The sequence below is a fragment of the Fusarium venenatum genome (genome assembly GCF_020744135.1).
Source record: "Fusarium venenatum strain MPI-CAGE-CH-0201 chromosome Unknown EDB82scaffold_3, whole genome shotgun sequence".
Lineage (NCBI taxonomy): Eukaryota > Fungi > Ascomycota > Sordariomycetes > Hypocreales > Nectriaceae > Fusarium > Fusarium venenatum.
The window spans coordinates 4,793,144-4,805,857 of record NW_027072131.1 but is presented as its reverse complement, the minus strand read 5'-3'; the positions used below and the strand labels follow the sequence as shown (position 1 = coordinate 4,805,857).

Below are 12,714 nucleotides of genomic sequence, written 5' to 3'. Positions count from 1 at the left end.
ACATATGCAACACCCGCGCAGGTGCTTTACAATCTTCAAGCATACCTAGATTACTGTTGGCTTCCATCTCTTAAGAGCAATGCAACCTAAATAACCTAAGTAACCTACGTAACCTACGTAAACAACCTAAGTAAATAACCTGAGGAGGATGTGCGGATCTTTTGTCGAATTTACCTAGAGTAAATTAAGGCTTAGTTTGGAGCACAGAAAACACACACATCCGACAAGGCCGTACGATCAGTGAAGAGAAGGTACTGTAGTAGTATTGATAGGCTCATTATGCATATCATATATACCTACTTACTCACGTATTCGAAGTGAGGAGAAATCCGCAAGATTTCCTGCAGCGTCGACCGCATTTTCATCAGGAAACGTTTTATCTGGCTGACTCTCTCCCTGGTCATCCTCGTCATTACGAACCTGATTCTTGATAGCGATCTCCTCCCTAATCGTATGCCAGTCCATCGCCTCAGGCCCATACATTTCATGATAATAACCCGCCGTCAGGGGTAAAACCACGTCATCGTTGTCAAACCTCCTCAAGTGCCAATTGAAGGCCTCGGACCACCACCTGTCCAAAAACAAAGATAACAGTTCCGGGTGAAATGGGTCCCTGTTTGTGAGTTTCGTCCCCGGCTCCCAAGGCGTCATGTCGAGATCATTAGACCCGATAGGTTTCATCAACAGGTCTTCAAAGATTGGGCAGTCGAACCACGGCGAACTCAGCAGGGTGAGTCGCCAGATGCCGTCCTGGTGGGTTTGCGGGTAGCGCTGTGGCATGTGCATCATCCGTCGCTACCAGGACATCATACCACACATGTCCCAATGTTTCCAGGCGTTCCGGATTTGTTTGTCGTCTCCTATGCACCGGTTTGACCTCTCAAGTGCTGTCCAAAAGTAGAACTGCAAATGATCGGTCTTCTGCTGCTGGGCTTTGGTGGCAAAAGAAGGAGGTTGGTTGAATATGGGTACGGTTCGTATCGCCTCGAGCCAGTCCAAGTCGAGGTTCCCGTTGTTGATCAGGGGCGAGATGGGACTCTTCTGAGGGTAGGGATATGGGTTTGAGAGGGGAATGGCATTGTTCCAGATCATTGAGAGGGAGAGGGGAATTATAGTACTCCAGGTCGCTGAGATGTTCCCCGGGGGCGAACGATAGTAAGCTTCCTATGCTCGTTCCCTGTGAGCTTGTTCCTCCATTTGAGCTTGTTGCATGTGAGCTTGTTCTTTCATTTGATCTTGTTCCATGATAGGCGATTAATGTAAGAGATATGATGATGATGATGATGAATTGTCGACGTTGCCTTCTCTTAACGGTCTTTATAAGTTGACGAGGCAGGTCATAAGAGACTAGACTAAATTATTAGTGTACTCTTAGGCTAACTCTACACTAAAAGTGATATAATATTTCTATTCACCATAAGAATCCACCTGACTGGCTCGACCACTTACATAACCCTCTTTAGTCAAACAGCCTTACGTAATACAGCAAGAGCAATTGGAATTCGGTTCAACAGCTTCAATCAATCACCTCACGAAACCATAAAGCAAACCCCATTTCCCGCCCACGAACGACACGAGAGTACCGCCCGTCCAGCACGAGGGAGCCGAGACGAAACGAGAGACATATACACGAAAAGCAGAGGAGCGACCTCGACAACGTTAGCCCAGCATGACTCAAGATATGCCCCCTCGGGGCGGGTACGAGCCCGTCCAGTACAAGGTGCGTTTGCCTGCAGAATTGGGGAGAATGTTTGAAGTTGGATATGGCATTTTACGGTGTTTTGAAGATCAATTGGCTTGGTTGGGGTGCTTTGGAGACCAGGACTACACCAACATTTAACAAGAGAACGAACGACATGGAACAAACAGAAACAAGCAATTACATCACGAATCAAAACGCTGACTTTCTCCAGCGAAACCTCCCCGCCAGGGGTTTCCGTCCCGGTATCCTCCTTCTCGGCATGGGCGCCGTTATGGGCTACGGCTGGTACAAGCTGATCGGTGGCATGCGCGAAGCCAAGTACGTTCTCTGTCTTTACTCCTACTAAACAACGAGAACTAACACTCGCACAGCGAACTCGGTCGTGAAAAGATGTGGGCTCGCATCAACCTCATTCCCCTCCTCCAGGCCGAAGAGGACCGTGACCAGGTCCGACGATACCTAGCTGACCAGAAGCGCGAGAAGGAGCTTTTGGGCGACAACGCCAAGGTTTACAACAGCGACCGGTACGTTGACTTGTCTATTCTTGATTTGTCCCATGTACTAACAACAGCAGATTCGTGAGGCCGACTTTTGCTGTCACCCCTCCTCCTACCACAAACTAAGATACGAGAAAGGAAGCCGGGTGGGATGGGATATGCTGTGTATATATGTTTTGACAAAGTGGTTCTACAATTCATGTCCGGAATTGAAAGGGTTATGCATTTCCATTGACTAGTTGTGAAAAGAGAAAAGAGATAAAAAAGAACGTTCACATCTGACATCAGGGAACCAGAAACGTTGGCCGCCAGAAGCATAAGAGACGAAATCAGTAGGCCGCTTTATGCTGCTTAGACAATACTTCTTAGGCTATTTGTTTTTATAGCCTAAAGCCTAGTTAAAGGTCAACTCTTCTACTACCCACTACACGCTCTTGATCTTCTCCTCCGTCCACTCCCATAACTTCTTGCCCATTTCTTCACTAAAGCACAGCTCATCACCCGCATTACCCTTGCCAACAGGTTCATAAAATGCCACCTTTTCATCTTTCTTCATATCATTAGATGTTGCCGCCCAGACAGTGTTCAATCCGCCTTGCTCGACCGTCATCATTCGCGGGTTGGTCACGTACACAAGCATCCTCTTCCAAAAGCTCAACTCGGTGACCAGTCCCGTAGCGATAACACCAGGGTGAACAACCGCACTTGTAATCTTGGGATATCGTCTTTGAATCTCGTTTGCAAAGACGATATTCGCAAATTTGCTCTGTCCGTAGCGACCCCACGTTCCGAAGGCCATATCCTCCTGCTTCGAATGCAGTGTGTCAAAGTCAATACCATTCTTGGGATGACCTCTGTACCCGAGAGAAGTGAGACTGACAAAGCGCACATCGCTGTTTGGCTCTTCAGCAGTCTTAAGTATGATGGGTAGAAGAGCCATGAAGAGCGTTGCATTACCGACGTGGTTGATACCGAATTGCAACTCAAGTCCATCTTGGGTGAGACCGTCGACAGCCATGACTCCTGCATTCGCAATAAATATGTCTAGACGATCATGTTTAAACCTCTTTGCTGCAGCTTGGATGTTTGCGATGGAAGTGAGATCACATTCGAGGAACGTTGCAGGGACAGGAGAGATGTCTTTGATGAGAGACTCTGCGGCACTGGAGGACCGACCAGTGAAGTAGATGTGCGAAGGGTTGTGAGCTGCGAGTGTAGTGATGGCCGATCTACCCAGACCAGATGTTCCTGGTATTGTTAGTCAGTATATCTTGGATCAATGAGTGTCTGTGACGTTACCTCCAGTGACAAGAATGACTTTCCCTGCGAGGTTAGGAACATCGGTATCAGAGTCAAATCCGTTGTATGCAACCATCTTGATGGACCTGAAATGTTTTATATGTCAAATTGAAGAAGAGTAGTGGTTCAGGATGGATAAAGATGTGTTTGTCCAGGCGTAGCGATCCAGATGCTGATGATGAATACCCAATGGACCAGAAGGGGCCCTCCTTTTATACACATTCTACTTGGCATTATCACTTACTTGTCCCTGGAATTTGTAGTCATAAAGTTGGTCATTTGGCGTCATGATATGCCTGCTTTGTGAGACACTCAGCAGATGAAGCGGGAGGATAATGCACCGATATGGACCGGGTTTTCGCAGTAGCTCAAACTATCGCGATTACACCAAGAATTGTATGAATTGGTGTTAGTGCGGGATAGTAAAGTATCCCTGCTTCTTGTCTGGCCTCGGCGATGATATCTCCCGTCACTGCGTAATTGATTCAAGCCTCAAGCCGGAACATGCCGCGAAGAGTACTTCTTCCTTGAGGATCAACTCATCCAAGTCTTGATTCCTATAAGCACTTATTGATAGCAGTTGCGAGGCAAATCGTCCCTTGGATGTTGCCTGTCTCCTTTGACGTCTTCGAGTGATTCACAACATATTGATTTCAACATCAACTTCAATATTATTGCAAACAAGATGGATTCTCAAATGTGTATTTGGCCTTGTCTTAGGATAGGCATTACAAAATATGTCAGAATTTTTGCTATGTTACCAGAAATAATATTCCATCCTATGTAGCGCCTTACTCCATCCACATTGAGCTTTCTTTCAGGTTCAATAGCCTAGCCTGCCATCAGCTCTGCTAACAACTCTCTCTCCAGCTCGTCATCGTCGAAATCTGCACCATTATCTGTATTGGCGGTCTGCCCCTTGTCCCTATCTTCGGCCGCCTCGTCGCCTGTTGGTACCGGCGTGGGGAGACTACCATCTTCTGTGTCATCGCCGTTGGGAGTCTGTATTGATCGCAGGCTAGATGCGCCGCGGTTTCGAGCTAGGCGCTGCTTCTTAGCCAGGACACTTTCGCCTATGCTTGCAGCTCCGTCGTCGTCTGACTCATCCGCGTCGGCCTTCCGTTTAAGTGTCTGCTTGCTGTTCCCATCTACAGTCTCCACGTCGGATTCTGTCACAGTTGCAGCAACGCTGCCTTCGTCGTCGTCGTCGTCGTCGTCGTCCATGAACTCGGCAAGTTCATCCTCAGCTTCGCCCCAGTCAAAGTCCTTGAGCTCTTGACCCGTTTGTGCATCTTCGGCTTCGTCGGCTTCTGAGGTGACTTCCGTAATATCATCTGCCCCCTTCTCCCTATCAGCATCAAGGATATCCAGATAATATGGACGCTCATCAAGTCTTCTCCATTGACTGAGACAGTCGATAAGCCAGTTCTGGTTAACAATTTTGATGCTGGCAATTTTGGCTGCCTGTTGCACCTTCTTTGTCCTGGGACGTGCTGATGAGACGACAAGATGCGTTACTCGCCTTGACACTGTATCCAAAACTTGGGCGCCGAAACTCTGAGCCTGCAGTCCTATCTCAGACTCCTCCACTCTAACGCCAAGAGGTACCAGACCAGATAACACAATCACAAGACCAGACAAAACGTTGGATTTGAGTTCGTCAAGGATGTCTCCAGCGTCTGGAACCATGGACAGGTCAACTCCATCATCGACAGATGGCCTTCTCTTGGACTTGCTGTGCGGAGGTGCGTGTGTTCCTTCCTTGTCTTTTCTGTCCGCTCGTCTCCTATCGTATGTCTCGTAGAAGGCAGTGTGTAGGTCTGTTAGGTGGTCTTGGAGAGCAATAAGTTCCTCATCGTCGTCGACAAGAACATTTCGGTGGTGGATTGCTGATGCATCGTTACTGTTGGTTTCTTGCTGGTCGTCTTCTTTGTCGAGCTCCTCCTGCATGTGCAACAAAGGTCGATCCTTAATCTGCTTCTCCAACGTCTTCTCCTGCTCCTCTGCCTGAATCTTCAAGCTAGCTGCATCATCTCCGCTGCTCATCCTCACGAGCTCGTCCATTGGTGAAGCTTTTGGGGCCAGCTTTGGGCCATTATCCACAGGTTTTGCCTTGAGGATGGGGAGGGTATCTTGTCGCTTGGGTAGGAAACTAGAATTGATATCGCCAATACCCTTGAAGAAGTCGTACGGCACCACCTTGATCAGGTTGGGTCGGTTCATTGGCCACACGTCTGCGCGATCATCGATGATCACCACCATGTCTGTGCTGACAGGGAATAGTCGTTGTAGGCTCTTTGATGTGATGCTGCCGTTCTCATCACGACTGATAACACGGTTTCCGAACAGCTTTTTGTCGGGGTCGACGATCTTGGCGATGTTGAGGGCATATGCGCGTGTTCCCATTGTGTAGACGTGCAGCTCATACATCTTGGAAACCTCCTCGAGGAATTCCATCAATCCAGGCCGAAGTTTGATATAATATGTGCAACCACTGGTAACGCCGCGAGGACCATCGTCATTAAGCTGGAAACTCTTGACATCCTTGACGGCGTTATGATTGGGATTTGACGGGTCGCGCTGCCACTCGCCGATGGTAGGCTCGATACAAGCATGAATGATGGTTTGATCGAGATCAACGACAAGGCTCAGCTTCCGTTGTCGGAGTAGACGCTTCTGGTTCTCGTGCTCGGCCTTTGTGGCGACGCTTTCGCTGACTCTGAGGACGGTCTGATCATGGCTCATGTTGATCATGGCGCGTTCTGTATCGAGGTTATCGCTCGCCCAGTTGATCTCGGTCATATCTGCACCGCACAGACTGCAGAGTCCCTGGACCTGAACTTCGTGACCACACGCTTCTTCGACCATAAGACATGGAGAATCGGCCGCGACCTTCTGACCCTCGCGGATGCGCCATTGCTTAAGCTTGCCCTCGGCGGGACTGTCAAACTCGGTATATGTAGTTTCGTCCACCCAGTCATCTTCGTTGACCCTACGCCTCCAGTTGAACTTGTATTCGAATATACTCTCTTGCTTCTTGATCGAATCGCCGGGTTTCTTGAGGAGTTTCGTGATAATGATGGGGTAGTGTAGGCGCGAGCCTAGGGGAACGATTTTGTCGTACATTGTGGTATATGTTGGTGGTAGAAGGCTATGTCTAGATTCTGATAATGATAGCCTGAGAATTACTCGTCTTATGCTTTCAAGATCTGGGGCCAGGCGCGTTCACAATGCGGATGTAGCGACGTCTTCATGGCCTCACCATCAAGCGTCGCGACAAAGCGAAAGTAAAGTAAGTGCACCAGGTCAAGAATCGCGTGGCGGAGTCGTCAATGGACAATGGATGAGTGTCTCAAAATAGTTCGGGATGAAATGTTTGGTGCAAGAATAGAACGAGGTTCGATTATTGACGCCTTTTATGCTTTGTTGAGGTTTGGTTTGGGTGCTTCTTTGATGGTTCAAAGGAAAATGGAATAGAAGCTTGCGCAAGAGTGACAAAGGTGACGCACTAAACTGGCAAAGCTCAGCTCTGGGCAGGTCACTATAGCGCGGGCCAGCGGGCTCTCCTTGTAGTAAACTGCTTGCAACCACTACGGATAGCGATCACGTGGAGCCGCTTGCTTCCTTTCTGTCAAGGACGGAGAGCGCTAGAACGTAATCCCGGCGCGTTCCTTTGCTGTAGGTGGCGTGGAGTGGGGTTCTGGAGTCGCGATCGCGATCGTTTGGTCCAAGCTTTGGGGAAAACAGATGCAAAGCAATGGATGGATAGGAAAGACAGGCTCGAGATTGCAGCTTACACTGAATTGATAGTAACTCTTGCTTAAACTATCCCTTTTCCTTAATTATGACTTGTTAAAGAAAAGAAGAAAGAAATAGATCAAACAAAGTCCACTATTCAAATCCAATACTTGCTTGCTTGTTTGCTTGCTGGTCTGTTTTCTTTGCAAGAGAGCTCCAATAAAGAATACGACTCTCTTAAAATGTTGCGACAGGAGGGGTCAAAAGTATGTGTGTTGTCACACCAAAACGCGGGGAATATGTGTGTACAGAATTGTGTCAGCCAAGAAGACTGATCAAGACAAAGAGCTGTTATCAACCAAGTTGCTGATAACAAAATAGTAGAGTAACGTAGTTTCTATAGATTCATCAGCTTTAATACTTTAACAAGGGAGATACAAAAACCATACCATAAAATAAAGAACCAATCGGGTATATGAAATGATACCAGGTGTCTTTTCGTTTCGTCCTATGATGGCTTGACAACTGCCGTGACAAAAAAAGGAACCTAACAAAGGTGGGAAGACCCGCCCTTTTTGTACCTGGAGTGAGCGCTGCAGCTGCAAACCCCAGTCCAGATCAGCTCCTGTCAGTTCTGTCACATCATTCATTCATCAGTCTTGAAGGTAGTTGAAGCTGATATTGATACTGATACTTTTGTATGCGCGGATGAAGTGGATTTCCAGACTCAAACAGTACCATATATCAACTATTCATCGTAGCTAGCTATCATCAACTCAAGCCCTCGTTAATCAACTCTTTGTACTCTCCTTTGTTCAATCCATGACGGAGATTCTTGGCCGAGGCTATCACTAAAACACCTTGTGTGGGGCTCCCAAGACACACGACTAAGAGTGGTCTCAGTTGGTGGCGTGTCCAAGTTACCCTAGATCAATTCGGGACTGCAACAATATCAGCAGTTTGATGTATCGTGTACAATTGAGTCACGCGCCCACGATACCTTCCGGTTCTTTTAATCGGTGTACAATACTTTTGCCTCTCATTACGGAATCTGCGGTCTTGTGTTTGTACGTATCGGAGAATTTGACAAAATGTGGTGAAACACCAAATGACAGTATCAACCCACTCAAAATAGCTACAACTCTCACTTCAACATCTCATCAATAAAATTCATCGCTAAAAGTGGAGGCAACACAAAGTGAAAATACCAAAATTCTTCAAAACACTGGTATCAATCGCAAAAAAGACAATAAATGACCTCCCACCAAAAACCAACCGTCTATATACATCCTTCGTTACACCCCATATAGCATCACTCATACCATCATTGTAGCCAATCCCCACATCAATATCAAAACATTTCACACTCATGCCGACGAATGAACAACTCTGTAACCCTCCGACACCAGCTTGGTGATCTCCTCGTTCTTGTGCTGCAGGATACCCAGAGCATACGCAACGTCGTTCCATTGTCGCTCCGTCTCGCATCTGCCGAGTCGAGCAGCGAGCTTGTCTGCCAGTTGTTTGGCGTGCTTGTCCTGGTTGGCGCGTTAGTTACCGTTTTTTCGATTGAATATTTGCAACATACCTTCTCGACAAATCCGAGTAGGAACTTGATGATTCTACGGAAACTCTCCTCTTCCATGTTGCCTCCAGCACTGAGTAGACTGAACATATCAACAAAGTGGTTGTACACAGCGTTATCCTTGGTGCTGAGCTCAGTGAAGAACATTCTCGCAAGATCTGCGATTCTGCGATCTTCATCCTCAAGACACTTGGCCATCTCACCGAGTTGACCCTTGACCTTGACCTGTCCAGCAAGAATCAGGAACGTCAACGTCATGAGACATGTTCGCTTGACTGACGCGTCGTCATCCGCCAGTCGACGGTACAAGAAGTCGGTGTTCTCGTCAATGAGGTGGTTAAAGCAAACAGCCATATCTCCAAGGGCAATGACAGCGTTGCTTCGGACTGTCGCGTTGGGCGATCGCTCCATAATGGTGATGAGCAGGGGCAGGTTGGTCTCACAGTATTCTGCAGATACGCACATGAGCTTGGCGAGACACAATGTCGCAGCGGCTTGAAGTCCCTTGTCGGCGTATGTCGTATTGTTGGCGCAGATCTCAGACACCAGCGGGCCAAAGACAGCCAGCAGTGAACTGGGGCCGTACAAAAGTTCTCGCTCACGAATATGCGCCATAGCTTCTGTAAAGTCGTCTTCGGTTGTTCCTCCGATGAGGTCCAACTCGTCTGCATCCTCCTTGTCCTTATCGTTCTTGGTGGGTGCTTGCTTCTCCTTCTCCTGCTTTCTGCGCTTAAAGTCAAGTTCGCACAACTCAAGGTGAACAATCTGCTTAATGGCGACGTGACCGACAATGAAAAGAAGCTGTGAAAGAGCGATAGCGTTGTCGCGTTTCCTGGACTTGTCGCCTTGAGACTGGGACTGAAGCTGAGACTGAATTTGATCTTCCATTTGCACAGACTTTGTCTCGTCACTAGATCCGGGTCGCGAGTTGGGCTGTGAAGACGGCGGCGAACGAGACTGCCCAAACACCTGTTTTGACTTTCGCCGAATCAGATCTGAGCAGAGAGTGTCGGGATGTTTGGAGACAGCATAGATAGCACTGATGGCTTGCTCAGCTACACCATACCACTCCTTGCTGTCCGACTGGACCTCGGTGATAGCAGCCAGTCTCACTGACACTGCATGGTCGTTCGGAAGTCGTGAGAACTTAACGGTCGAGTCCTTTGCTTGTCGTCCAGTAGGGTTGATTCGCCTCAACGCAATGCAAGTGAACTTGGCCAGTTGCAGATCGCTACGTCCGTATGCACCAAGACCAGTTCGGAGCATAGTCTCCATCTCGCCAACGACGATTTCCGGGTTCGCTGTGGCGAGCATTCCCAGAACAATGATGGCACCTCGTCGTTGAGTACGAGAGATCTCACGCTTCTGGACACCGTAAACCTGCCACAATTTGTTGATAACAACCTCGGGAATCATGCCGCCCTTCATCATTGTCGCCAGAAGCTGCTCAAGAGAAGTGAGCTCCGCTGGCGTGGCGCCAAAGGTCAGACTGATCATGTTTCGCGCAATATAGTTGGCTGCGTCATTGGGGCTGAAAGAGTCAGGGGCCTCGAAGAAGAGTCGCTTGTAGCATTCGATCAGATGTGTTTGGACACCCTTGCCTTCGTCGCTGTTGCCCTTGGTCCAGATGAGACGAAGCATACGTCGGATACCAACCTTGTTCTGCTCAATGTTGTAGGCGTCGCCAACTTCGAAAAAGTCAATGGCCTCAATGACTTCGCTCTTGTTCCTCGAACCGAGGAGTTGACAAATAATGGTAGTGGCCTCATCAATGACTTCGATGAACTTCAGCGCTTCGTTGTAGTACCTCCTGGTCAGTGTGAGTTTCTCCATGGCCTCACCAGTGGCAGCCTCCTCCTGGGCCTTCTGGATGGCAGCCGCCTTATCCTCTTCGGTCATCTGTGTAGGCTTCTGAGGAGAGCCAAGCTGCGTGGCCTCGTCCAGAAGCTCGTTATCGACCGTTGTATTCGCTTGGTCGCTACCGAAGCCAGGGACACCAGGGGGAGGTCTCAAAGCATCCAGTTCCTCTTGTACCTTGTCCAAACGAGCTTGCCATTCCTTTCGAGAAAGCTGTGCACCATGCATGACTGTGAAGGGATGGGTCTTGATGAATGCACCCAGCAGTTTGATGGCGTTACGCCTGACATTGCTGCTCTTATCCTCCAAACTTCTGCATGCAAGTTCAGCTGCCTTTTGTCGTCGCTTAGGAAACTTTTGAGCAAGATCGCAAAGTCGTATATATACTTGCATTGTTCTGGATCGACAATAGGGGTTGATATCCAGGAATCGCTCTTCCAACACGTCGAAAAAGGCGTTGAGCTGGGACTTGTGGTTTTCGCTGCGCTCATCTTGCTTGCTGAGATGGGCAACCATGTTTCCGCAAACCTCAATCAATGCACATCGGAGAGTGTATGACTACATTTGTCAGTCATAATTTCGGAGCACAATTTTGGCAACTTACCTCGCTGTCAAGTTGCTTCGCAAGCATGGTCATCTGCTTAATCACCAACCGAGGAGCCAGCTCGGATATCTTAGCGATAAAGGAAGAAACTGACTTAGGACCTCGGTTATCGTTGGAGTTGAACTCCTTGTTGCTAATCTCGCGCAGCACTTCATCAGCCAGCTGAGGATAGTCGTATGTCTCGGCCAAAATGTGTAAAAACTCGGCCATGGGTTCTGACAAGTGTTCGTAATATGTCAAGTTTTGAATGATGTTGATTTGCGCCGCTATCGTTTGTGAGTCTTTTGGATTCCGTTATTGACAACTCGCAATACATACCGTATGCGTGGCCATGGTGCTTCACAGCAATGCAGAGGACCTTGAAGCAGTGCATTCTGATCGCTGTGGTCTTGACTCGTTGCTCACTCTCCAAAACCATGTAAACCGGTCGGGTAAGGAGACCAATGAAAGTATCTCTCTCACTTGTCGTCAAGAAGATCTTGGAGAGCTTGAGCTTGAGGACCTTGCACATAACCTCTAAAGCCGCCTGCAGCTGTGTAGCCGAATCCCAAGCTGCATCTTTGTCCTTGGCAGAGCCCTTTTTGGGCTTTCCTCGACCTCTGGCAGCTGGCGCTGTTGGCGTCTTCTCGGCAGCCTTTGTCTCGACTGCAGCGATCGTCCATTGCAGGAGGAAACCGTATATTTCGAGGAGTCTCTTGTGATGGGCAATCGAGTCCTGCTCGTCGGGGGAGTCGATATCGGAGTGAACAGAGTCGGCCTCTGCACTTAAGCCACTCATGATCAGGTCGAAGATCTTGCTGAGGGCGTGGGTAGGGAGGTGTGCGGTGTATCTGGGATTTTCTAGCTCAGAATGTTGTCCCAACGAGGTCGGTGTATCAGGGGATGTGTGAAGGGAAATGGGGGCTAACTTGAGAAGGAACTGCAACGAATCCATGTGGGAGGCGCGCATGATTGCATCTGGGTTATCGGCGACTGCATCGACAATTGGGTTCAGGACCGAGTTGACCAGCGGTAGAGTGAGGGCATCGGGGTCGTTTTCGCAGTCGAAGAGAGCGCTGTCAGCCTCGGGCGTAGCTATGCTAGCCGGGTCTATGTAGTGCTTCAGAGCATCGTTGAGATCGAAGTCAACAGTATCCATGGCTGGCGATTCGAAGGAGTCGTCGCAAAGAAGCGAGCGACAATGAAGAAAAGAAGAGAAACGGTGAAACGTAAAGGGCCTAATCAGAGGGGTATCATAAAGGTATCGTAGTGTCAGTGGTTCTTCAATATATATCGACCGAATCTGCGACCAAGCGTGCACCGTTGAATACCGGATCCGTCGGTATTGTTGTTGTTGACGATGGTAGCCCGCACTTGATGCTATGGAGTCGGTGGAGGGTATTTGCTTGGAGGGGATGGTCAAACCCTGGGCAACGTTTGTTTTTGTTTTGTT

The 12,714-nt window shown here is 48.6% G+C and overlaps 5 protein-coding genes across 5 annotated transcripts; 1 reads left to right on the top strand and 4 right to left on the bottom strand.

Moving 5' to 3' along the window:
- Positions 1-126: 126 nt before the first annotated feature.
- Positions 127-1,362, bottom strand: EDB82DRAFT_577544 (uncharacterized protein; the record flags this gene model as incomplete). The annotated part of the gene is made up of 4 exons (XM_025728004.2): positions 813-1,362; positions 305-689; positions 236-254; positions 127-174 (listed from the first exon to the last, which is right to left on the bottom strand). The coding sequence occupies exons 1-4, from the start codon at positions 1,090-1,092 to the stop codon at positions 127-129; spliced, it is 732 nt and encodes a 243-aa protein (XP_025582414.2). The 5' UTR covers positions 1,093-1,362.
- A 114-nt stretch (positions 1,363-1,476) lies between these two features.
- EDB82DRAFT_507517 (GRIM-19) lies at positions 1,477-2,509 on the top strand. Its single transcript, XM_025728003.2, has 4 exons — positions 1,477-1,720; positions 1,914-2,020; positions 2,074-2,226; positions 2,277-2,509. Exons 1-4 carry the CDS (start codon positions 1,670-1,672, stop codon positions 2,323-2,325), a joined length of 360 nt encoding a protein of 119 aa, XP_025582413.1. The 5' UTR covers positions 1,477-1,669; the 3' UTR covers positions 2,326-2,509.
- Positions 2,510-2,623: 114 nt separating this feature from the next.
- EDB82DRAFT_464770 (uncharacterized protein) lies at positions 2,624-3,667 on the bottom strand (the record flags this gene model as incomplete). The annotated part of the gene is made up of 2 exons (XM_025728002.2): positions 3,499-3,667; positions 2,624-3,447 (listed from the first exon to the last, which is right to left on the bottom strand). Exons 1-2 carry the CDS (start codon positions 3,572-3,574, stop codon positions 2,624-2,626), a joined length of 900 nt encoding a protein of 299 aa, XP_025582412.1. The 5' UTR covers positions 3,575-3,667.
- A 662-nt stretch (positions 3,668-4,329) lies between these two features.
- On the bottom strand, positions 4,330-6,624 carry EDB82DRAFT_547040 (uncharacterized protein; the record flags this gene model as incomplete). Its single annotated transcript, XM_025728001.1, has 1 exon — positions 4,330-6,624. The coding sequence occupies one exon, from the start codon at positions 6,622-6,624 to the stop codon at positions 4,330-4,332; it is 2,295 nt and encodes a 764-aa protein (XP_025582411.1).
- Positions 6,625-8,603: 1,979 nt separating this feature from the next.
- Positions 8,604-12,420, bottom strand: EDB82DRAFT_558941 (non-SMC mitotic condensation complex subunit 1; the record flags this gene model as incomplete). Its single annotated transcript, XM_025727998.1, has 4 exons — positions 8,604-8,774; positions 8,825-11,236; positions 11,283-11,548; positions 11,601-12,420. 4 exons carry the CDS (start codon positions 12,418-12,420, stop codon positions 8,604-8,606), a joined length of 3,669 nt encoding a protein of 1,222 aa, XP_025582410.1.
- Between the last annotated feature and the right edge of the window lie 294 nt (positions 12,421-12,714).

Bases quoted from the DNA above. Each gene is read 5' to 3' on its own strand.
- EDB82DRAFT_507517 (XM_025728003.2), top strand. From the start codon at position 1,670: ATGACTCAAGATATGCCCCCTCGGGGCGGGTACGAGCCCGTCCAGTAC. The intron at 2,021-2,073 runs GTACGTTCTCTG...ACACTCGCACAG, and splicing joins GGTGGCATGCGCGAAGCCAA to CGAACTCGGTCGTGAAAAGA. The intron at 2,227-2,276 runs GTACGTTGACTT...TAACAACAGCAG, and splicing joins AAGGTTTACAACAGCGACCG to ATTCGTGAGGCCGACTTTTG.